General features: G+C 40.8%; 1 protein-coding gene across 1 annotated transcript; it reads left to right on the top strand.

Annotated features, from left to right (window-relative positions):
- Nucleotides 1-1026: 1026 nt before the first annotated feature.
- On the top strand, nt 1027-24638 carry TMEM248 (transmembrane protein 248). The gene is made up of 7 exons (XM_075263803.1): nt 1027-1197; nt 12916-13092; nt 14503-14788; nt 16812-16962; nt 17202-17385; nt 22251-22394; nt 24137-24638. The coding sequence occupies exons 2-7, from the start codon at nt 12931-12933 to the stop codon at nt 24155-24157; spliced, it is 948 nt and encodes a 315-aa protein (XP_075119904.1). The 5' UTR covers nt 1027-1197; nt 12916-12930; the 3' UTR covers nt 24158-24638.
- Nucleotides 24639-26471: the final 1833 nt, after the last annotated feature.

Raw genomic sequence — 26471 nt, 5'->3', positions numbered from 1 at the left:
GTTTAATATGCCCCTCTAGCTGTCCCAGTTTAATGTCCCCCTCTAGTTGCCCCCAGTTTAATGTCCTGCTCCAGCTGCTATTAATTTATTGTCCCTCCTCCAACTACCCCCACTGTTTACTGTCCCCCTCCAGCCATCCCAGTTTAATATCCCCACATTAGCCCCCAGTTTAAACTGAGGCACTAGGAGAGGGGCTTCACACTGTGAGGCAATTGGAGGGGAACATTATAATGTGGGCAGGGGCGTAGCTTGTGGGGGTGCAGTCAAACCGGGGCTCAGGAGCCTTAGGGGGCCCATAAGCATTGCCATCAGCTTTGAGATTGCGGCTTCCATCTGGCCCATAAACCAAGGAGACCCACAGATTACCCTAACCATACTAAAGTGCATTAAACTCCTCAGTTCCCGCTACCATCACTATCAAGAATTCACTGTAGGGATGAGGTAGGGGGCCCTGGACAAGACTGCGCCGGGGCCCACAAGACTTTAGTTACACCACTGAATTTGGGGACATATAATGTTCGGGTGATTGTAGGAGCATTAAACTGTGTGGGGGCACAAGGAAAAATAGATGATAGGCGGAGTCAATGTAGGTATTTCACTAGGGAACTGTGACAACAAAATGAGTTATTGTTATGTCACAATGGCTAATTGTGACATCAATTTCAAACAGCAAAAGGCATGAAAGTAGCCAGTAGCAACCAATCACAGTGCAGCTTTCAATTTTCAGTTTCAGGAGCAAAATACAAAATTAAAGCTGTGCTGTGATTGGTTGCCACGGGCAAGTAAGACAATTTAGCTTTTAGACCATTATAATAAATCTGCCCCAACATTTGCACTTGTAACAAATTAACTGTATAGTTTGTGATGTCATGTTTGTTGTTGTAAACTATTTATAGTCAATAAAGTTATGCTTTGAAAAAAAGGGCTGACGTTATTTGTGTTTTGATTACAGAACAATGTTGTCGATAAAGCTATGATGCTGTGAAAAAAAAAAAAAAACGTGAAGAGGTAGGCGGAGCTTTATGTGACAGGTCGCCAGCGTTACCTCCGGAAACAGAAAGTGAGGAAGTGAAGGAGAACGAGAGAGAGAGAGAGTGCGCACACAGAGCTAGTCATGACCGAGCCCGGGGCCCCGTCACCGGCCGCCTGAGAGTGGGAACCAGGGGGACAGGCTGACACCAGGGGGCGCCCTCTCGGGTGAGTACGGAGGTTCTAGTAATAAGAGCTGGCTTATTGCTCCGGCCCTGCACCAGGAGAGCTGCACAGGAGAGTTGTGTAGTACGAGAGATACGGTTGTGTATGGTAGGGGGTGATAATATGGGAGGGTCAGATGGGGGCGCCGAGGAGCGCTCTGTATGGTGACATAGTAACTGTTGGTCATAGTTATTCTGGCCTATTGACTCCCATGTTGCACTGATATACTTGTCCTGTCCTATTGACTCCCATGTTGCACTGATATACTTGTCCTGTCCTATTGACTCCCGTGTTGCAGTGATATAGTTACTCTGGCCTATTGACTCCCATGTTGCAGTGATATAGTTACTCTGGCCTATTGACTCCCATGTTGCAGTGATATAGTTACTCTGGCCTATTGACTCCCATGTTGCAGTGATATAGTTACTCTGGCCTATTGACTCCCATGTTGCAGTGATATAGTTACTCTGGCCTATTGACTCCCATGTTGCAGTGATATAGTTACTCTGGCCTATTGACTCCCATGTTGCAGTGATATAGTTACTCTGGCCTATTGACTCCCATATTGCAGTGATATACTTGTCCTGTCCTATTGACTTCTATGGACTAATGTGCAGTGGGGTGGAATAGCGCCACCTGTTCTGCTTGACCAGTCAGTGTATGTGTATAGTGCAGAGCATGACTCTATTCTAGTCATATACTATCCTGTACTGCGGCAAGATTTAGGTGACCCAGAAACAGAACACAGTGAGAACCGCTCATACACTTGGCACATGCTCACATAGATGTTGGAGATGTCAAAGACCTGTTATGGAAATTGTAAGATGGGGGTAAAGGTGGTCCTATGATGATCAAGGGCAGATGGAGAGTGGACATCATCCCTGTGTAATAATCTATCAGTGACTGCTAAGAAGGATGGGATGAGAAGGTTCCCAGGTCACAAGCTTCTCCTTGTATCCCAGTAGCTGCAGATGTTTATTTTATAGCCCTTAGAGTGACAAGAAAAGAAGGTCTCCCCAAGATACAGAAAAGAAGCTGTGCTGGATAGGAGTCTGCAAAGTCCTCCATTGCTTGCGGCATCCTGTTTCCTAGCATAGAAACACTTACCTGCATTTGGTGTCAGTCTAAAGCTTAAAGGGGTTGTCCAGGACCTAAAGTTATTGACACTGATAACATACACAGGATAGGTCATCAACATCAGATCAGTCGCAGCCCGAAACCCAGACCTTGTCCTGGTCTGGTGTTTTGGCCACCAGAAGCCATGTAGTAGGAAGTGGGGCAGCATTTGCCACTGTAACACTGTACAGACTTTAAGCTCTATACAGAGTGCTGAGTGCCATAAACTGTAGTGGTGACCTCTGGAACTGCAGCCTTGCCCTCATTCCTGGTATATGGTATCTGGCAGCCTAAATACCCAATTGGGAAGAATCCTGTGGATAAGATACCAGTATCAAATATCTTCAGGTCCTTGGCAACCCAGTTAAGGCGGGCATATGTCTTCTGTTGACACTATTTCTTCTGACCCCACCATACACTTGCACACTTCACCCTCTGAAGTGGACGTGTATTGAAAAGGCAGAGGTGAGAAAACCAGCACCCCTACTCCTCTGGAGATGGCTTATCTCAGTGAGAAATAAAAGAATTGGGCACATTGAAAATCATCTGACTGGTCCTTATCAGTCCTGACATTTATTCTAGGATTAAAAAATACATGCATGCTGCAGGGGAGGTGTAGAAATTTAAAAAAACAAAACTGTGTTTATACCGTGCTGCCCGTCACTGCTGCAGCCAAACACTGCTGACTAACCCCTGCTGCATACACTTATAATCCTGGAGAACTCATTTACGGCTCCCATGCACATCAGATGGTCGGTCAGTCCAGCCGAAATCAACAGGATGGGATGAAGTACCTCCAATCTGGATGGCACCTCTGGGGAACATCTAGAAAAAAATCTTGGCTCATTCTGTAGCATGCACATTTTATTACAAATCTGCAATGGAATTCGCGTTGCAAAGAATCCCAGGTAAATGTTTGCAGAACATGGGCGGATTGTTTTCTTCTGTGTGTGGATGAGATTTGCTAAAATACCAGCCATGTTTCTGTAATATGCAGAAGAAATATGGACTTAAATTTTGCCACATACCCTCCATCTGTAAAAACACCCTGAAGTACCAGCGGAAAACTCCTGGGAAAGGTAGGGGGGGGGTTGCAGAATTAATTCATGACTCTATTAATTCATGATATCAAAGCTGTCTAGAATAATTAATTTTAGGGGTGTAGCTAAATGATTGGTGACACAAAGACAGGGTTTTTTTTTTTCTTTTTGATGGTTTCAATCAGTGATGCCAAATGTGTTTAATATAGTACAAATGTGTGTTATAGATGGGAGGGCAGGATAGAGCTATGTCACTAATATGCCAATAACTAGGTCACTGTTAGGTCATGTACATGTACGTATGTATGTGCCTTAGATAATGCGATCTGTATGTAGACAAGCAGGTTTAACTGTTATGCAACTGCACTGCCACAAATACACTGCCACATATACGTATATATAGAGAGAGAGGCCGATCCTGCTTTGTATTGATTAGGTTAAACAATATTTAACTAAATAAAATGTTTGTTTTGCACAGTTCAGTACTTGGGGCTGTACCTAGTGGTGTGGATTCATTGCCCGGTGTACAACGTGTCCATTGTAAGTTGTTAGAAACTACTGAAATGTCAAATATCCAGACCCATGGCATAGTCAGACGTGTTGTCTACCTGTGAACTGTAAAGTCAAGGGTTAAAAGTGTTTTCCAGGCCTTGCATATTCATAACCAGTTCATTATGAATACCCAGCAGAGCCCCTTGTATTGCGGCAGGGCCAGTACTTGGTATTGCATCTGTGTCCATCAGATGATGAATTTGACATTTCATTGTGTTCTATTTTCTGCTCCTTCGGCAAACAGAAAACTAGTAATGTGAATATATCGTTAATCCAGGTTTTCTTGTTGTGTGTCAGTGACGATCAGTATGGAGGGCGGTATATCATCAGGTTACATTGTAATTGTACTTGTTAGATTTAATTACATGACCCAGATAACAATAGCAGAGTGCTGGCTGCAGAGTCCGGGCAGGTCGGCCATCACTAGCTGCAGATATCACTAACCCCACTGTCACTTCCTGGGCCGTTGTATTTCATACCATGACTTCCTCACGTTTGTTTCCGTTCGTCTAACACTTGATTTCTCAGATTTACAGATGACTAACTTTTTATTATGGCCTTGTATTAGTTTTTCACTTATTTATATAGCACATAGATACTCTATAGAAAGAATGTTCTAACTTACATCGGTCTCTGGCCTTGTTGGGGCTCACAAGAAGAAACCAACCCAAACATGGGGAGAACATACAAACTCCATGCCAACGTGTTTTGTTTTGTTTTGTGTGTGTGTTTTTTTTTTTGCTTGGTTAGAGAAAGACATTATACTTTATACCCATCGTGGGGACAGCTGGAGGTTGACATTAAACTGTGGGGGTATCTGAAGGGGAACATTAAACTGTGGCTGCACTTGGAGGGGATGATTATGCTGTGGGGTTAGTTGGACAGGGCATGCCGTGAAGGGACTTACTATGCTGGGCTGACTTTAGGGGCCTTATACTGTGTAGGGGCACAGAAATAAATTATAAATGTTCTATCCCTCTTTGAAAGTCATGACATTATTATGCCACTGAAAGGCATTATATTATGTTATATTACTAGCTGGTACCCGCGACTTCGTCTGCGGTGATTGTAGAAGTGGGTATATACAGGCGTGGGTAAGGTTTTCGTAGTGTGTATAAGGTATGGGATATGAAATGAAAGTTTGTATCTTGTTTTTTCTGTAATTCAGAGAATACGTGAGACTTTTGTGTTGAAGTTAATTTGTATTTGAGCTGCTATACGGTGTTGTGAGAAACTTTACATAGTGACTTTGGGACAGAGGTATTTGAAGTTAACCCCTTCCCGTCGATGGCATTTTTTGATTTTGTTTTTTTCATTTTTGACTCCCCTCCTTCTAAACCCCATAACTTTTTTATTTCTCCGCTCCGAGTCATATGAGGTCTTAATTTTTCTTGGGACAAATTTTTCTTCATGATGCCGCCATTAATTATTCTATATAATGTACTGGGAAGCAGGGAAAAAATTCTGAATGGGGTGGATTTGACAAAAAAATGCATTTCTGCGACTTTCTTAGGGGCTTTGGTTTTACGGCGTTCACTGTGCAACCAAAATGACATGTCCCCTGTATTCTGGGTTTCGTTACGATTCCGGGGATACCAAATTTATATGGTTTTATTTACATTTTGACCCCTTAAAAAAATCCAAAACTGTGTTAAAAAATTTTTTTGGGAAAAGTCGTCATATTCCGACAGCCGTAACTTTTTTATACGTGCGTTTACGGGGATGTATAGGGCGTCTTTTTTTGCGGGGTCGGGTGTACTTTTTAGTTCTACCATTTTCGGGAAATGTTATTGCTTTGATCACTTTTTATTCAAATTTTTATCAGAATCAAAAGAGTGAAAAAACGGCGGTTTGGCACTTTTGACCATTTTTCCCGCTACGGCATTTACCAAACAGGAAAAATATTTGTATAGCTTTGTAGAGCGGGCGATTTCGGATGCGGGGATACCTAACATGTATGTGTTTCACAGTTTTTAACTACTTTTATATGTGTTCTAGGGAAAGGGGGGTGATTTGAATTTTTAATCCTTTTTATTTGTTTTTATATTTTTTTTTTTACTTTTTTTTAAACTTTTTTTTTGCATTTATTAGACTTCCTAGGGGTATTGACATGGGTGGGCGGTGTCGCGGATTGTCAGAGCGGTGGGGGTCGGCAAACATGGCTGCTCCGGAGCGTTAAAGAGAACTTCCTGGAGTATCGTTAAGGTGAGGGGCAAAGTGGTAAAGTATATGTATATGTGATTGTGTGGGGTTAGGGGCGAGACTGTAGAGGTGAATAGGAATTTTGTGGCTTGCTATGGTCCAAAGTGTGTGAGATTGCAGAGATGGTGGTGTGAGTTTGGGTTTTGTGGGGGTCCTGGCACAAACGTATGTGCGCTGTTGTGACGAAAAGTAGCCTATTGCGCAATCGAGTGTAGTGACTATGTTTGTGGAAAATTTCAGCCAAATCGGTCGAGCGGGTTTTGCGTGATTGAGGAACAAACATCCAAACATCCAAACACACAAACCCACAAACATCCAAACTCACAAACTTTCACATTTATAATATTAATAGGATTATATTATATTATTTTTGGCCACTAGGGAGGCGTTATACTGTGTAACAGCTGCTAAGGGGCGTTATACTATGTGGGGGCCATTGAGGGAACAGTATCATTCATGGTCAGGTATTTGTAAGTGATGGGGGGGGGCGCTTATGTAACCTTAGCGCCTTGTTAAAACAGCCCTACCACCACCCATGAAGGAAATGGAAGCTTACTGTAGGTTCACACTAGCATTTGTGTGTACGCTCTTTGGGTCTGCTTCCAGGACTTTTCTGAGCATATTTTAAGTGGAATGGGAGACTGAGTGGGTGAAGCCTATTAAACCAGCAGCACAGTTAGATAGGTCAGGCTTACCTGAATGTAACGCCATAATTACTGCTTATTTGCATATTATGAAATAGATGAGTATCTTGGTAACAGAGAAATTTTCGTGGGGTAAAAGGCGCTACATACAGGTAAGTGTGACCTAGCTAATGGTCGCTGGTTTCACATGTCTCTTTCTATATGTAACTTATGCTGGGAAGGAATAACGCGTCATACATAGGAGCTGCTGGCTGTGCTTTACAGCTGACATCCACCTGCCATAGTTGTGGTTGGAGAGAAGAATAACCCTTCGATTTCCTGATCATTAGTGAACCCAGCAACTAAGCAGTTAAAGGTAGGAGGCCTTATGTGTTATACAGTCGTAGGGCTTTCATTGCTATGAGGGGACATAACGTAGGCCCAGAGGTCTGCCATCTTAGTACAGTGACAGAAAAATTGACTAATCTAACAATGTACCTGAAGCTTTCTCAAAGAATGCAGCACTTTGTCTTCTGTCAGAAAAGAAAAAAACAAACACTTCCTTCATGAGGATGAATGCCGATGGACACGAGACATGCGCATCTAATGGGTTTAATGCTCTCATCTTATGACAAGTGAGAGGAACAGACATGAAATAACAGTGTGAACCGAGCCCAAGGTGTTAGTATAGAATACTTTAGCGATTGTCATTGCTGTGTCTCAGATGCAGAAGTAGATCTCCGTTGCGTGTCTTAAAGATTCCTCCCTATGGATTTGTTTCCTGGATACCGAGAGATGAAAACTTTGCTGTCGCACATAGCGTGTGGTTTGCAGTTTGCAGTTAAATTTGTTTGGTTCTGAACCTGAAATGTCTTTAGGAGAATCTGAATGAAGTAGTTCTGCTTGTATGCACCAGACTGCTCATATGTTGGCCAGATCTGTGGACACAGGGAAGGACACGTTGCAGAAATGTAAGCAAATTAGCCGTCTTGGCTGAACACTGAGTACTGTAGCTCAAGGCGGTTATCAACAAAGGGGCGAGCCCAGAGCCAGAATAAAGACACATTGTTAGACTTGTGGCTCACTATGTAGATAACCAGTCATCTTATGTAGAAGTGACGAAGGTGAAGACTCTTCTGTGCCCTGTCACGTGGCCTGGACAAATCTTAAGCCCCATTCACATCTGAATTTGGCTTTCCGTTCATGAAGTCCATTTGGGGACCCCCCAAATGGAAGTCTATACGCATTAAAAAGCAGTTGCCTAAGAAACCACATGGACACAATAGAATATAATGAGGTCCGTGTGGTTTCCGAACGAATCACGCGGAGAGTAAAGTGCTGCTCGCAGCTGTATATTTTATATATTTCCCCTTATAATCTATGGGGTCTGTGATGTGGATTCACCATTATTGTGTGTTGCAAAGGGTGAAATTGACAGCAACTCCATTGTTGCACTATGGCCAAAACCTGCTGCATCAATTCCAAAACTTGTGAATCCCCCCCCCCTTATAGTTCTGATCAGAGACGTACTTCTGGTTTCTTGTTGACCAAACGATAATATTCTCTCACCCCTAGTGAAATGCAAGAGGAAGTGTAAAATAAAACCCAACTTCTGTACGAGGGCCATGAAATCCATGAGCAATAGTTATTGGTGCACCTGTCACTTACTGTGGCCGCATACAAGAGTAGACCTTATTATCCCTATTGTCAGGTAGGGAGCAGAATATTTCATTATAGTTATGTCTAATAATGCCAAAGTAAATAAAATGCAAAATGACTGAACTTTACATGGGATATAACAATGTATAATAAAAAAAAATTACCTGCAGTGAGTGCAAATGCTAAAAATAACACAATGAATATGTTTAAAGATATTTTACAATATATGGCATTTGTGACTTGCGTAACTTTTCTCCATGATATATGTGTGTGTCTGTTTTGTGAGTTATTAGAAAACTTCTCTGGTCCCGCTGCTTTTCACCTGTCCTCTGCTTATTACTTGCATACATTTGGTAGGTGAGGAAGAAGAGGAAAATCCTGATAATATAGATAATAATGTGACTGCAGTATCAGACTACACAATACTTCATTGTAGTCTGTTACCTCGGAGTCGCCTAGGTCTGTATAGTAGCTGTACACTAGCTACAATGTTGTCCGTTTTAATTGTTGATTCATTACAATAGAGAGTACAAGTGTCCGCCCGTTACGTATAAACACTTTATTGGATATTTGTCTGTTTATAGCATGTATGAGCAAGCACTTTAATAGTTATGAGCCTTTAAACCAAAACTAAACCTTCGCTCAGAGATTGTTAGCTATTTCAGTTCACGTGTCAAACAGTGTGCCCCCCCCCTCCTCTTAAAGGGTAATTCAGACAGAGATTTTTGGTCAGGATTTTGAGGCCCGTACCTGCCTCAAAATCCTGACCAAAAAGACGGCTCCCATTGAAATCAGTGGGAGCCGTTACTTCCAGCTCCCGGAAAAAAGAAGCGAGGTGCTCATTGTTCTGGCCGAGTCTCCTCACGATTCGGCCTGAAGACACTCCCTCCCCCGGACTAATCCAGAGCAGAGTGTGCACGGCTGGATGCTGCTGCAGTACATTGGCTTTCAGTCACGGCTACCCCGCTTTTGGTCCGGAACTCAGGTTCCAGACCAAAAATCTCCATCTGAACTTACCCTTAGGACTTCAAAAGGGAGGTTTATCAGGAAAGGAATTTTTAAGGCCAGTTTTGATGAAAATGTTGCCATAATTTGGCCCAAATTTATCAATTGTTGTCACTGAAGTCCTAAATGGCACAGAAGCTTATTTTTCAACTTTTTGTCAGAATTCTTAACCCTCTTGGAGAATTCTGGGCCGTCGATATATTCCAAACCTTTTACACTTCTGTGGAAGTAGGGTTGTTAAACTTTTTGGCTAATTTGCATAAACCTTTGTGAAAATTGGCCTTTTAAGCCACTCGCCTTGAAAAGTGGATGGAGATGTGGGCATAATTACCCTGTATGAACACCATATTTATCAAATAGGTCTCACTCCAGTATAAGGATGGTGTTGAAAGTGGAGTAACGTCTAATATAGATTAGATAGATTAGATAGATAAAGATGCGGCAAATTTACCAAACATTGGACAACACTTGATATATGGCCATGACTGTGCATGGTAGAACTTGCAGAGATACAGACTTCAGCAAAATTGACTATAAAAATTTTCCCTCTTGAAAAATCTCCCACTTGGAATCACAAAAACTCTACTTTGTGCACACCACTGTGTGCTTTTTCTGTATTACCAATGATGTTTCTCCTGGATGCAAAGCTCTTTTAGGAGAGTAACTCCAAAATCCAGCATCTAAAAATTATAGGCGTGTAGAGGGACAGTATCACTCCATAAAGAAAATGGAGTTGTAATGTGGCCATACGCATGAGCCTAATATTGTGTAAGCCGCCTCCAAGTCATGACCCATCAAGTTGTGAACTCAAAAATCTGCTAGCCCCAAGGCTTGTAAATTGTGAGGTCTGGCCTCCATGAATGGGATGTGATCTTCCAGCAGAACCAATAGATGTTCAATGTGATTAAGATCTGTGACTTCTAGCGGCTATAAACTAATGTCAGGTTCCTCAGATCATTCCTGAACAATTTTTGCAGTACGGTCGGAAGATTATTTTGTTGAAGTCGACCTCTGCCATTAAAGGGGTTGTCCCATCACAAGGATCCTATCTATACTGCTTGTTAATGTGGATGTAAGACTTTTCCTAAATACATTGCTTCAGCAAAACTCCTTTGTTTGTCCACTATCTTACTGTATTCATTTCTTTGTGGCCACAGCCCTGACTTAGCTGCTCATGAGTCCAGTGATGTATCTGCTGCTCTGAGGGGGGAGGGAGGAGGGGCTAAGTGCAGGGAGCGAGCCTGTGTATCTAGCTATTCCTGTGTCTACACCACATGACCTAGCTTCCTGCTATCAGATAGGGGAGAGGAGCTGCTTTCATTTCTTCTGTTCTCCCAGTTATCAGGCTAGCTAATTCAATTGTGTTCTCAGGCTAGCTAATTCAATTGTGTTCATTATGGCAGAGACAGGCAGTCTCTGTATGTAACACAGAATGGAGTTGCTGCTGCCTGCAAGCTAAACGGCAGGTTGCATGTGAAACCCCGCCCACCAAATGATCTATCTATCTAATCTATCTAATCTATCTATCTAATCTATCTATCTATCTAATCTATCTATCTAATCTATCTATCTAATCTATCTATCTAATCTATCTATCTAATCTATCTATCTAATCTATCTATCTAATCTATCTATCTAATCTATCTATCTATCTAATCTATCTATCTAATCTATCTATCTAATCTATCTATCTTATCTATCTAATCTATCTATCTAATCTATCTATCTAATCTATCTATCTAATCTATCTAATCTATCTATCTAATCTATCTATCTATCTAATCTATCTATCTAATCTATCTATCTATCTAATCTATCTATCTAATCTATCTATCTAATCTATCTAATCTATCTATCTAATCTATCTATCTAATCTATCTATCTATCTAATCTATCTATCTAATCTATCTATCTAATCTATCTATCTAATCTATCTATCTAATCTATCTATCTATCTAATCTATCTATCTAATCTATCTATCTAATCTATCTATCTATCTAATCTATCTAATCTATCTATCTATCTAATCTATCTATCTATCTAATCTATCTATCTAATCTATCTATCTTATCTATCTAATCTATCTATCTAATCTATCTATCTAATCTATCTATCTAATCTATCTAATCTATCTAATCTATCTATCTATCTAATCTATCTATCTATCTAATCTATCTATCTAATCTATCTATCTAATCTAATCTATCTATCTATCTAATCTATCTATCTAATCTATCTATCTAATCTATCTATCTAATCTATCTATCTACTCTATCTATCTAATCTATCTATCTAATCTATCTATCTAATCTATCTATCTAATCTATCTATCTAATCTATCTATCTAATCTATCTATCTAATCTATCTATCTAATCTATCTATCTAATCTATCTATCTAATCTATCTATCTAATCTATCTATCTAATCTATCTATCTAATCTATCTATCTAATCTATCTATCTAATCTATCTATCTAATCTATCTATCTAATCTATCTATCTAATCTATCTATCTAATCTATCTATCTAATCTATCTATCTAATCTATCTATCTAATCTATCTATCTAATCTATCTATCTAATCTATCTATCTAATCTATCTATCTAATCTATCTATCTAATCTATCTATCTAATCTATCTATCTAATCTATCTATCTAATCTATCTATCTAATCTATCTATCTAATCTATCTATCTAATCTATCTATCTAATCTATCTATCTAATCTATCTATCTAATCTATCTATCTAATCTATCTATCTAATCTATCTATCTAATCTATCTATCTAATCTATCCATCCTATCGTTCCAGGGTCCACCTAGTGCACAACATAGATGCCGAGTCCTTATGTGTAACAAGTTAGTTATCATAGTTAGTATTAACTCTTTCTAGCTTTCAATACCCACACACATCAGTGGACCTTGGGTGACCATGACCCTGTCGCTGACTTTTTTGGAACATGTTTGGTACGTACTAACCACAGTATAAGGAAGACACCCCATAAAGGTGTTGCTGGCGCATGTGGCTGCCTCTAAGCACACAGCTATACTGTATCATGGTTGGCATCTGCATGCAGCTGCCGCACTGTATGTCCTGCGGTGACCCGGTTGTCTAGTCACCACATGTTACTTGCTTCACCGGTCAGTGGTCTTAATGTTCTGATGGTTTGGTAGAAGTGCCACAGGCATCTCCTGTAAACATATCTAACTACCTGGGGCCTGTGAGCACTGAGTTCTCCAGACAGTCTGACTGAACTCCCAGTTCCTGGTTCAGACCTCTCTTTGTTCCCTTGCACCTGTTGTTCTAGAAATGTGAACGTTTACATTGGCGAGAGTCCATTAACCTGCAGGTAATATGTACGTGGAGGTGAAGAAAAGACAATATGAAGTCATGAGATGTTTTTACACCTTAGAAGTTCATGTGTGGTTTATAAATCTTTGTCGTCTCATGTAGGATGTATTTATTTAGTGTTAGAATTAGTGACTTTTGTGTCTTAGTGATGACGTTTGTGTTCTTTTACAGGACTTCTACATCACAATGTTGCTAAATCTGCATCCCCTGGAGAACCTGAAGTCGTACATCAGTAGTCGGCCCCCTCTGGTGGTCTTTATGGTCAGTGTCAGTGGTATGGCCATAGCTTTCCTCACACTTGGCTACTTCTTCAAGATGAAGGAAATTAAGTCACCGGAGATGACAGAGGTACAGAGTTCTGATGGGAACTGCATTAATCCATACATTCAAATATATATTGTAGCTTTCGACCTTAAAGAAAATTTCCATCGTGGGTTTTGTTGCAAAAGTTTGGTAATTTATCACTTTAATGATAAAATAATGAGTTGTCCCTCCATGAAATATTTAATGTTAATTGTATAGATCATAAAATAATGAGTGCCCCCCTCCCTCCACCCATAAAACAACCTTTCATAAGTGATTAGGTCATGTGACTATAATAAACTTCCTATAATACGGTTTTATTTCTTTCTCTACTTTTTAAGCTTCTCTCTTCCTTTCCATACTCGGCCTCATATACAGATGTCTATGGAGAGGTGGGCGGGGGATAGGAGGATTTTTTTTTTTTTTTTTTTATAATACTGCATTCACTGAACTGGACAAACAGTCTTACTAATATTGAAATTTAAAAATCAAAAATCTCATTCTTCGGTCAGTCTCTGCTCTACTCCATATAAAAGCAACTGGTGAAGGGCAGAGTCTGTGACATCCTAGACAGAGGATTCTGGCACCTGCTCTGAATCTTATAATAATTGGGACCCTCATCTCTATCGGTAACAATGTTTATCCAATTCACTGTGACAGGTTTCTCTCCCCACATAACCCCTTTCATTTGTGTATTGCCTTATTCTATGTAGTGCTAGAGTCTTATCTAGAAGGATCGCAGTGTCAAAAGCGCTCTCACTTGGTGTAGCAGAGTTTATCAGCTGCAGTTGTGTTTGTTCTTCTTCCCCTCTCCATAGACTTCTATATAGAAAGTAACACCACCGGAAAATATAATTCTTTAATAAGATAGATTACAAAGCTTCTTATATTCTTTTGCACTATTTATTTATGAAGGTTTTCATCATTTACATGTTGTCAAAAGTGACCAGTTATGACATCTACGTACATAGTGGTGCACAAAGTGTATAGCAATGGGCACATTTATCACGCTCCTCACAGCTAAGTCCCTGTATAATGTTCTTTTGGTCACTGCAGAGCAACCAAAAGAAATGGCTTTCTGCTCGACATGTCTGGGGGTAGCAGAGCATTTTATGATTGGACACCATAGGGGTCTTATTTTACTTTAACGGCCCAACTGGCTTGATGTTTGATAAGGTTTCTAGTATATTCACACTTTTTAACTTCAGCTGATCTGAAATGATGGAAATATTGGCAGACCTAGTAGAGGGGATCATAAGTCCTGGTTGGGTGAACAGAAATTCATCGAAGCCCCCTCCCCTAATCGCATGGGGAGAGGGAACAAAGCCCTACTGCATGCTTATTATGCTCCCATATTAAAAAATATCTCTATCACCCCGTAGTTATGGGATTAAGGGCCATGCTCTGATCACTTCATATGTTTCATGTATTAAGTACATGCCTTGCTGTCCACAGGACTGGAACACGTTTCTCTTGAGGTTTAATAACCTGGACTTTTGCATATCTGAGAATGAAACGTTGAAGCATCTCTTAAATGATACCACGCCACCGGAGAGTACAGTCACCACTGGCCAGGCCCGATCCTCGACACAGACGCCTCAAGCTTTAGAAGACACTGGACCCATAAATATTTCTGTAACTGTTACATTAACATTGGATCCACTGAAGCCCTTTGGAGGATATTCCCGAAACATCACTCACCTGAGTGCCACAATTTTTGGCCATCAGATTGGTCTTACAGGTATCCTTATCTATCTTTGTACTAATAGCATAATGTGAGATGTTCCTATTAGTGAGGGTCTGGGTTCTGTGATTGAAGAGGCTTCGCAACACATCAGCCTCATATGACAGCCATGAAGACCTCTGATAGGCTTTAGTGAACCTCTTTCAAAGACCTATAAATGTTTTCACCACCAATAAATACAACATTTGATGAATAAATAAAAAGATCTAGGCTTGTACAACTCTTCGGTCCTCCTTTAACTCACACACAGAACCAACAGTAGCTGTGGACATGACTGGCAGGGTTGCAAAAATGTCAACTCTATGGACATATGAAAAATATTAAAAAATAAATTCCTTATTAGATGTGACTTCTCACTGATTTGTGCTATCTTAGCACTGCATCACCTTCAGCAATGCAATCACTTGAATGGGACTGCACTACAGTTTCCCTGCACATTTGGATGACTGGCTCACCACTGTGCAGGGAATGAAAAGGATTCAACACTACACGTGTCCACTTTGATGTCCATATCATACGGCTCTAGAGGTCAGACTACCACTAGAGATGAGCGAGGACTGTTCGGATCAGCCGATCCAAACAGCACGCACCATAGAAATGAATGGATGCACCTGGTACTTCCGCTTTGACAGCGGCCGCCCCCCCCCCCCCCGTGTGCCGGCTTCGTCCATACATTTCTATGCGAGCGTGCTGTTCGGATAGGCTGATCCGAACAGTACTCGCTCATCTCTAACTACCACTGATCATAAATCCATGGTATATACTAGCTGTACGTCATTACTTTAGGAAAACGTAAGGCCTAGATTGGTTCATATCTGCTCACACTTGGCCTCAATTAAACAGTTTAGATATGTGATAAAGCTGTTCTTGTTAATACTTTGCTTTCTGTAGCTTTTACTGATCCTGAGTGATTGCATGTATCCGAGTGCAAGGCTATATTCACAGTTCTGTAGGCTTCAGAGCAGACATCTCCCAGCATTCCTTGTTTGTTCAATGTCTGTCCTGAGCTTGCCCTGGTGATTTGTAGAGTTATCCGTTATCGTTAAACCATCTGTCCCTCTGCATTATAGGTTTAGCTGATGGATGTGTCTGCAAACTGCCTGAAGACAAGTAATGTAACGTGTCTATATAGTGACACTGGAGACCTCCTATGTTCTCTATTCTAAGCTTAACTGTACTATTTGGTGGCTTGTCTATCAGAAGACCAGCGATGGGGAAACTCTAGAATAAAGCACAACCAAGAAATCCATGGAGGGACCTAGGACTAATACACCCTTAACGCTAGGAACATTGTTCCACTCTTCCCACTAAACCAAAAAGTAACAAGATAAACTGTATCCAGCATGTTATGTTACATCGCTCTAAGGCCAGTTGCAGACCACCGTTGCAGTGTTCAGTGGGCTATCCATGTATTTCACGGATAGCACACTGACCCATTCATTTCAGTGGGCCCATACACACAAAGTTCACGGTCCTGTGCAGGCTCCAAAATATAGAACAGGTCACATTTTACAGCCCCTGCTTCTGTGAGATCAAACAAAATCTAGCCGAATAGGGGACAATTCCATAATAAAACAAGACTCCTTATGTACCTGGTCTAAAGTGGTAACGTGTTTCTGGTTTTACATCGTTCCTGCAGCTAAGTCCGGCGGGGAGAACTAGAGAAGCCTCACAAACTTTATTTTTTATTTTTTTTTAAATGCCATTTTTTTCTTCTGGGTTAGATCTTGTGCTATTGCAGACAAAAGTTTGCATACAAGTCCAATAATTTAAGTAAATAGGCAATGATTGACACGTTTCCCATTATCGATCTCATTTTCCTCTTTCTCCTGTATTGAACCTGTTCCTTTTTAGAAACAAAAAAAAAACAAAAAGTGATCTTAAGAAAAAAGAAAAAAAAAGTCAGCACTTTGGGTATAATACTTGATTCCAGGTTGCTATTGATCTGTCTGTGTGACCTTTTGTTTTTATTGCTGTTTGAGCTCCATCTATATATATCCCTTTATTTTCCCCTCCTAAGGCAGAGAGTCCCACGAGGAGATGAATATAACATTTACTTTGCCAGCTGCCTGGAACTCGGATGACTGTATTCTCCATGGGCATTGTGAGCAGGTGGTATTTACCACATGTATGACTGTAACAGCCATGAGCAACGTGTTCCCAGTCACTGTGTGAGTACCTTACTCATTCATCTCTTCCACAACCAGATATAGAAACGGCTCTTTGATAACCAGGGGTTACAAATCCAAATGCTTTGGTAGTGTCACATCATCCTTATGCCATGGAATGTGTTCCTATTGATTTATTTTATCTTGTTCAGTTATGTAGACGTGTGATGGATAATGGCTGTGAGTTACACAGTATAAAAATGATCCCCTATTACATTGAAAAGAATTGTTTGTGTTTTTAGACAACCGCCTCATTGCATTCCTGAAACCTACAGCAATGCCACCCTGTGGTACAAAATCTTCACCACTGCTCGAGACTCTGGAACAAAGTATGCACAGGACTATAACCCCTTCTGGTGTTATAAGGGAGCCATCGGAAAGGTGTACCATGCTCTAAACCCCAAACTCACAGTTATTGTTCCAGAGGTAAGTATATGGCGTGAGAAACCTCTTGAGTTATTTTCTAGTGCTGCATGCAGTTTTTTTTTTTTTTTTTTTTTTTTTTTTTTGTTTTATGGCATGTAAATGTCAAGGTTTGTTCTCCATCTGTGTAGAGTTAAATCCTTAAAGGGGCTCTATCATTGGTAAAGTCATTTTTAACTAATCACATCCTTGCATAGCCTTTAGAAATGCTATTCCACACCTACCTTTTGTATGTAAATCGCCCCAGTAGTGTCTGAATGATTTATTTATTTTTATTCATATGCTAATTAGCCTCCTCCGTGCACCCCGGAGGTCTCTTCGTGCACTGTCTGCTGTGTGTACAGCACAGGCTGCTGCTGACTCCTCCTCCCTGCTCTCACACAGCATAGAGAGTAGAGCTGGCTGACAACTTCCTGTGCACGGGGACAAGCTAATTAGCATATTAATTAATAATGGACTTATTCAAACACTACTGAGGCAATTTACATACTAAAGGTATGGGTGGAATAGCCTTTCTAAAGCTTATGCAAGAATGTGCTTAGTTAAAAATGACTTTTCCCAATGATAGAGCCCCTTTAAAGGTTACCTACACTGTTTATTTTTAATTGCCCAATTATAATTTTTTTTCCAAATAGGTTTTTATTAATATATTTTTTCCTTCTGCAGCCTGCACTTTAATGTCATGTACTGCAGGTTGCACAATCCTCTTATCTGAGACATCCATCCGAGAAGCCATGTGACAGATCACTGTGTGACTCTTATCTTTGTTCTCGAATGGCTCATAAGCACTCATTAAGCTGAAGCTGTATCTGTTTGTCCGTTGGTAAAAATTTCCGCTTAAAGGAAATGTTTCACACACACACACACACACACACACACACATATATAATATATAATTTTTTATTTTTTTAAAATCCATTTTTATGAGAAACTTTAATTTTTAACAATTTTATTTTTAATTTTTTGCCACAATCTAAATTTCTAAAACCATACAACAGTCTGCTATTTTCACTTTATCCACCGAAGCCTGACAGTAGCCTTATCCTTGCTCTACTTCTGTAGGGATTTTCATTGCAGCAATGACCTCATTTACATCCCAAATAAGATGGACAGGATAACAATGGAACTTCACACCACTAAGAATACCCATTGTAAGCCAATATTGCTCCACTATTGGCCATAGATAACGTCCTGCACACAGCATGTCTAGAAAACTCTCCCATAGACCTCAGCGGGTCCGCTCCAGAATAGTTATGCCTATGGTCTTGACTATGTTGTAAAATACGTTACTAAATGCCTTTAACTGAGCAGAGGAGAAGCTCATGGAAAATGGCAGCCTCCCCCATCCTTGTATAGAGAAAATAAAATTCAAAATAATCTACAGGCACAAAATAAGAACAGATTATACAATTAAGTGATAGATTTCACTAAATAATAATTGGTAGAAATTGTCACTAGTTTTAACCACTTCCGGCCCGTCTATAGACTATATACGTCTGGGAAGTGGTTGTCTAGTTCTGCCAGGACGTACCTGTACGTCCATCAGAACACAGCAGCTGCACGGAGATCGTGTAGCTGCTTTCACTAGGAACCGGCTGTAACTTCAGCCGGAGCTCCCAGAGAGAAGACAGGGCAGATTTATTACCTCCCCTGCCTTCTCGATCTCTGTGTATCCAGCGCTCAATGAGCGCTGTATACACGGCTATGGACGCTGCCATAAATCAGCTGCCCTCTGACCCGGCAGACACGTGATCTGCCGGGAGCAGTGTCCTGCCAGAGCTGCTGGGTCCTACAGGACTCAGATCAGCTCTGCATACTGTGTATACAGTGTGCAGGAGTCTGTATTTCTCCTGTAACTGAGGTTAAATGTACCAGCCTCAGTTATAGGAGAAATCAGCCTCAAGTACAAAAAAAAAAGTGATCAGATGTCCCCAAAGGTCTTTTATCACCTTATGGGGACACAATCTGGGAAAAAATAAAATAAAAATATAATAAAAAAGTTTTTAAAAAAATGTAAATAAAATAATAATAAAAAATAAATAATACGCTAATAAAACGCCGTTATTAAAGGTTATAACCCCACCCCCGATGACACGATACAAAATATAAATTACCGTAACGGAGAGGAAAAACTATATTATAAAGTTTTTCAGTGACACTTTGTGTTATTAAATAAAAAAAAAATTATAAATTGAAAACCAGACACAATTTCCCTCCTATTTTGTTTATATTTTCCTGGATATAAAAAAAATGTAAACACATTTGAAAATAAAAATAACATAAAAATAAAGCCCTATGTGTCCCCGAAAAAAAGACGCAAAAATTAGTTGACTAAGACATACGAGAAAAATTTTACAGACCTCAAAACCGCACATACGTAATAAACCTAAAATGTGTCTGGTCCTGGAGCACAAATTGGCCCGGTACTGAAGTGGTTAAATGAGTTGCAGAATAAGCCATTGGCTCCTCAGACATCTCTCTGGAAAAAATGCATTATATGTCAGCAAGTGAAGCTGCAGCAGACAAAGGAGGGATGTTTTAAATGAAACACTTTGACATATTAGTTTTTTAGGCAATAATGGGTATAATGCAGTAATTCAGTATGGCCAAGAGGGTGACAATATCCTTTAATTATTACATATATTTGTGGATTGTAATATTATCGGCAGTAATAGGGAAGAGGTAATATTTGTTTTACCGTGTATGATCATTACATTTAAGATGAAAATGAGGTGGGAACAAGATCTAAAGCCCTCACTGGGTTGTGTTCACGTTTGCATTGTGCTGTCTTTTGTAATGGATACCACAACCCATGTTATGGTGTACACCAGAGCTGCCTATGCCCCCTTGTCATTCTAGATGCTACGCTACTACATGAGCATTAGTGGCTGCCCGTAACTAACATGATTTAACAATTCTGGATGTGACATATAGAAAGTACCACCAGCAATAACATGCTTGTGGAATATTATATCAGGGTTTGTCCTGGTCCCATTGTGGTGTCTGTGGTTTTACCAGGAAGAATAGAACTATTTGCTACTCTGCTTTTGCCATCAGATGTAACAGAGGTGTTAAAAGAGGCTCCAAACAGAATCTAAGGATTAGTATTACTGAACTTGTATCACAATACACCCCTATAGTGATCTAAGTCTGGTTCATAGAACAGTGCAGGTCCAACCATGGTAGCTGTAATACAATGTGGCTGTATAATCCATGGGTGTCACTCCTGATGTAACTGCTCCTCTATTCTAGGCAATATTTAGGATATTAGTAGGTTGTATATCTAGTGTTTAGTGTATGCAGTGTTTGGGAAAGCCCATAGAGTAATGCACACACTGCAGCACCAGTTGCTTTCCAGACCAGGTCATCGGGTGCGTTCAGTTAACAGTGTAAGATTTATTGATTCCACCTGTGGCCTGTAACTGGTTTTTCCGGATGCCAAGCTGCCATTCACAAATCACTTCACTGTAGTCCATAAATCTTTCATTGCGTTAACTAATAACAGTGGCAGCCTGTCCTGAAGTGCGGATGTGTTTGTTTATCCTTTGTCTTTATCCTTTGTTCTCTGTAGGTTGAGGCCCCACGTTCCGGAAACTCAGCTTTTTTGTTGCAGATTTTGAGCCAAAGCCAGGAGTGGATTGAGCAGCAGTATAAGAACTTCCTATATACTTCCCATTCCTTTTGTAGACTTTCTTGGCTCAAAAAACGAGAGCAAAATCTGCAACAAAAAAAACTGTGGTTCTGCAAGGTGGGCCCTCAGCATTAGAGATGGTTTTGTAACCTTTTCCTGCCTGATAAGCACCAACGACTACTATTCTAAGGACCTTAGGAATCTCCTTTGTTCATGCCAGGATTCAGATCAGACTTTTTTTTTTTTTTTAAACAAAAACGGGTCGCCCTCTCACCCCTGACCGCCATCCCATTAAAGGGGCTCTATCAGCAAAATCATGCTGATAGAGCCCCACATATGCGTGCATAGCCTTTAAAAAGACTATTCAGGCATCGGTAATGTTATATTAAACTACCCCCCCCGTTTTAAAATAATAACTTAAAAAAGAATGTTCTCTACTTACGGAACGTGCACCCTGGGCGGGCATCTGGGTGTGTCTTCATCTTCTCCCCCGCCTCTTCTTCCTCTGACGTCTTCGGGTCCCGTCCTTCTCCGGCGCTTGCTCGCGGACACTGATAAAAAAAAAAAATAGCCCGGGCGCATGCGCAGTAGCTGTAGTAGAAGCCGCGTGCTACTGCGCATGCGCCCAGGCTATTTTTTTTTTTTTTTTATCAGTGTCCGCGAGCAAGCGCCGGAGGAGGACGGGACCCGAAGACGTCAGAGGAAGAAGAGGCGGGGAAGAAGATGAAGACACACCCAGATGCCAGCCCAGGGTGCACGTTCCGTAAGTAGAGAACATTCTTTTTTAAGTTATTTTAAAACGGGGGGGTAGTTTAATTTAACTTTTACAGTGCCTGAATAGCCTTTTTAAAGGCTATGCACGCATATGTGGGGCTCTATCAGCATGATTTTGCTGATAGAGCCCCTTTAATAGAAAACATCTGACCCTCCTTCAGAGTATCTGCTATTCATAAAGCTTTACTTAGTTTTGCTGCTCCGAAATAATATTGGATCATTTTCCTCTAGAAATAAGATTGCACATGTAAGGTGTTTGATTTTTTTTTGTTGTTTGATTTGCTTCTCCTTTATCTAGTTATAAGACTTTTGTGAAAATCTGATGTCGTTTTAGGTAAAATATATGCAGAAATACAAAAAATTCTGAAGGGTTCACAAACTTGCAAGCACCATTGTTTGTGTAGTATATGGTGATTCTGAAATCTTCTTATTGCTTATCAAGATTTTTCCTTTTTCACAACAGGATGACCGCTCCCTTATTAACCTGCATCTGATGGACACCAGTTACTTCCTGTTCGTGATGGTTATCACCATGTTTTGCTATGCAGTCATCAGGGGGCGACCAAGCAAGCTGAGACAAAACAGCCCGGACTTCTGTCCTGAAAAGGTAATTCATATGTATGTTCTGCAGCCTTAAAATGTGTGTAACTGCCTCATGCAAGGGTGTAAGGTTCTCCTTCTAAAGAGAGGTTACATGAACGGCACCTTATAGGGGGAGACAGGGCGAGGTGACTTCTATACTCTGTGGTAAAGGAAGCCAGTCTAGACTATTATAATATATACTACGTCAGACAGCAAGGACTGTCATTAGTTATATGCTCCTCTGCAGAAGTACTGGGGTATAATAAATGTCCCCTAATGATTGAGAAGAGCGCTCCTAAATCATTCTGCCGAATTGTGGAGAGAACTGTGCAGGCTAAGGCCTCATATTGCAGCAAAGCTGTTTTTTTTTTTTTTTTTTTTTTTTTTTTTTTTTTTGGAGGCAAAGGGTCAGTTCACACGTGAATTGCCCGCGCGGGTTTTGACACCGAGAGAGACGCGGTGAGCCGCGTCTCTCTTGTCAAAACCCGCCTGCCGCGACCATCGCAGTTGCGGCTTTCCCCTCCGCTGTCGGCTCAAATGAATGAGCCGACATAGGAGGGTGCTGCCGGGGGCGGAAACCGCGCGGCTGAGCCCGCGCGGCTTCCGCCTGAAGAAAGGGCATGTCCTTTCTCTTCCCTGCTAGCAACAGCCCGCTGCTAGCGGAAAAAAAAGCCCGGTGGTCTACATAGACCACCATTGTAAAGGAGCGGATTTTGAAGCGAAATCCGCTGTCAAAATCCACCCCTTTGCCTACGTGTGAACTAGCCCAAAGGATTGGATTGAGCAGAAGGGACACACATAATTGCTTTCTTCTAAACTTCCCATTTCTTTTGTGAATGGCTCAAAAACCTGCAAGAAAAAAAAAAGCTGCTTTTCCGTAACATGGAGGCTTAGCCTTATGTGGTTATCTGTATTACCCCCTTCACTTATCTCTATAATCTGTGCCAGGAGGAGACAAGACGTTACAATTTGGGTAACATTGGTGTGTCTCAGGTCTTCTGTATTAACCCTTCTACCACTCTCTGCCAGGGATTCTTACATCGACCCTATCATTACCCTAGATTACCAGCTGCTATCAACCACCTCATTGCCCTAGACCACCAAGTGTAATATTAACCTCTTTCACTGCCCTTTATTACAAGGTATAATTAAATTGACCCTTACACTGGCTACGACCATCATGAATAATGGAATTAAGCACCTCACTGTCCTAAGACACCAGGTCTACTGACATTAATTCTTTTAACACCCTAGACCAGGGATTCTGATATTAACCTCTTCACCACCCTGGACCACCATTTTTCCCTGGACATTTTATGCCTTTTGGGTGGCAGATAAATGGTATACAAGACAGAATAAATCTACCCCATACTTTAGTTTCATTTTGGTTGTCATGTATTTTGGATGTGTTGCGCAAAATGGGATAAAAAAAAGTTCCTTGCGTTGACTGATTCGGTTAACTGGTGCATTGGTGGTATTTGGGCAAAGGGGATAAGACTTCTGCCAGGCTCTGAGGGGTGGCTTATCTCCAAGAAAACACAAGCATTCTCATCCCACCCAACATCTCCCATCGAGGGGCAGTCTGGAGAGCCCAGTATATATTAGACGTCGTCCAAACTCTATCTAAATTGGGTGCAACACACATAGTTCAACAGAAATAGCTGCCTTTAAGATCTGTAAATGCATTTTAACTTGGCACAAACTCAATATTAATGGTTCCATTTCTACCAGAAGATTCTAAAGAGACGTGTTTCTTGTGTTTTCCAGGTTGCTCTCTCTGAAGCATAACCATCCTCTTGTACCATACAACTGGAGTCATTGCTTGTTGACCCCACCAGGAGAATGTGTCCTGTGTCCTTCTAGAGGGGGAGGGAGGAACACACAATATTGCAATGTTGGTTTCTTCCAACCAAAGACATTTCAAGTGCCTGTAATTGATTTGTACATATTTATAAATAGGTACATCTGAAGACGCTTGGTGCAAATATTCTGCATTGCAGGAACTTGCCTTTTGCCCCGTGTACCTGTGGACTAGCTGTCGTTTCCTTGTATAGATATGTTTAGTGGATGTTTCTAGTCGATCGTGCGAGTTGCCTGATTGGTGGGTATGTTTAATGAATGAGATCCTGATCTCAAGCAAAACTGCACTTTTTGTTTTCAAAAATCTGGAAAAAAAAATCATTTGTTTGAAAGGAAGAAATATGGCTGCTGCATGGAGGAGGCCTGTATTCTGGTAGCTCTATATTAAAAGCATCCATTCTACACCATGCATCCGTTTTGTGGATTCTGTATATCCTTAATGTAATGTTTGTCTGTTCTCCATGTGAAGGCTATACATAAAACAACTGATTCCCAAAGGGCAACATCTATGTTCACTTGTCATGCTAAATATCCAGAACAGTCAAGTCCTTGAGATGACATGTAGTAGGTTGAATAAGCAAGAGGCATTCAACATCAACCTAAATGACAAGACCTTGTCAAGTGAAAAGCAATCAGCTTCGATGGCGCTGTCAGAGCTTTTATTGTAGGTATTGCCAGAGTTACAGGGGGTTTCGTTCTCCTGGCAGAGATTCATGTGGTGTGGGAAGTCCTACAGGCAATACATCTCTCTCTTATGGGTACCTACCTTGTAAAGCAATGCCAGCCTGCTAAAGGGTTTATTCCATGAAAACTTCCATTTGTCCTATAAGAGATTACTAACGGGTTATTATAGAGGGAGATGGCTACACTTGGAACTCCCTCTATAAGCCATAATAGTTTCTTTGTTGAAACCTCTCTCTCGGGCGGACTTGAGAAGACAACATATCACATGGTTGTCCATTTATTTGAATGGCGCCATTTAACATTCTCTTTTCCTTATAATGTCCATTGCAGGGTTACTGTCTCGCTGACATTATCCGCTGTTTTCCAGGAGTAGTCAGATGACCAATACTAGGTGCATGGTGAAAGCGGTTGTCTGAGATGGCACACCCCAGATATCTTGGCAAACCAGAGACTCCTATGCTATCAGACTGTTATTTAGGAGTTTTTGCTGATACGCCGTACAGTACTGGTCGGCATGATGAGATGACTTTAAGGCCTTATGCACGTGACTGGCATTTTTTTCATGGATCTAAAGGACATACGTGTCTATTTTTTATGGCTATTCTGCATCCGTTCTGTTTTGCATCAATTTCTGGTTGGTCTTTCTTTTTATGACTGACCCATTTTTAACGCCATTTTACATCCGTTATAATGGGCCCATTGATTTCTGTTGGTTCTATATAAACGGACAAAGATAAAGCATGTCAGTAGACAACCATTAAAAATAGACTGTCAAAAAAAAAGGGACCTGTTCATAGACACATTGAAATCAATCACATTAAGAGCTTCCAGCCCTACATTTCAGTGATCGGTGGGGGCAAAACACCCAGACCCCTACCAATCAAACCTGACCTCACTATATCATGTCAACAGTTTTCTGAAGCTAGGAGAACACTTATGTAGTGTGTTCTGGTATTATGTTTCACCACACCACAGCCGTGTTGGCCTGTAGCCATTGATGGGTAAGAATATGACGGTTCTTAGTACTTTTCTCAAGGTGTATGTTATGGGTCTTCTTCGGCGCATACATGACAAGTGTGGCATACGTGTAGATACCGTATTTTTCTGACTATAAGACGCACTGGACTATAAGACGCACCTAGGTTTTAGAGGAGGAAAATAGGGAAAAAAAATTTGAAGCAAAAACTGGTAAAATATTTAATATATGGGAGTTGTAGTTTTGCAACAGCTGCAAGGCCACATTGACAGGTGACCCTGCAGCTGTACGGGGACGCATAGAGTGTTTTTTTTTTTTTTTTGCTGGTCCAGAAGTACTTTTTAGTTATACCATTTTGGGGAATATCTATTGCTTAGATCACCTTTTATTGAAAAAAAAACCCGGTGGTTTATGATATATGATTTTCTACTTTTATATATATATTCTAGGGACAGGAGGTGATTTAGAACTTTTATTTATTTCATATTTTTAAAGCTTTTTTTTTTTTTTTTACTGTTTTTTTTCCTGCGATATCGCCGCGCAGGAGCCGGCCTGCAACTTTACAGGTACGGGGCCGGTGGG

The sequence above is a fragment of the Leptodactylus fuscus genome, chromosome 2, assembly GCF_031893055.1.
Source record: "Leptodactylus fuscus isolate aLepFus1 chromosome 2, aLepFus1.hap2, whole genome shotgun sequence".
Classification (NCBI taxonomy): domain Eukaryota; kingdom Metazoa; phylum Chordata; class Amphibia; order Anura; family Leptodactylidae; genus Leptodactylus; species Leptodactylus fuscus.
The sequence above is the reverse complement of the archived record's forward strand: the minus strand, read 5'-3'. Positions and strand labels throughout refer to the sequence as shown.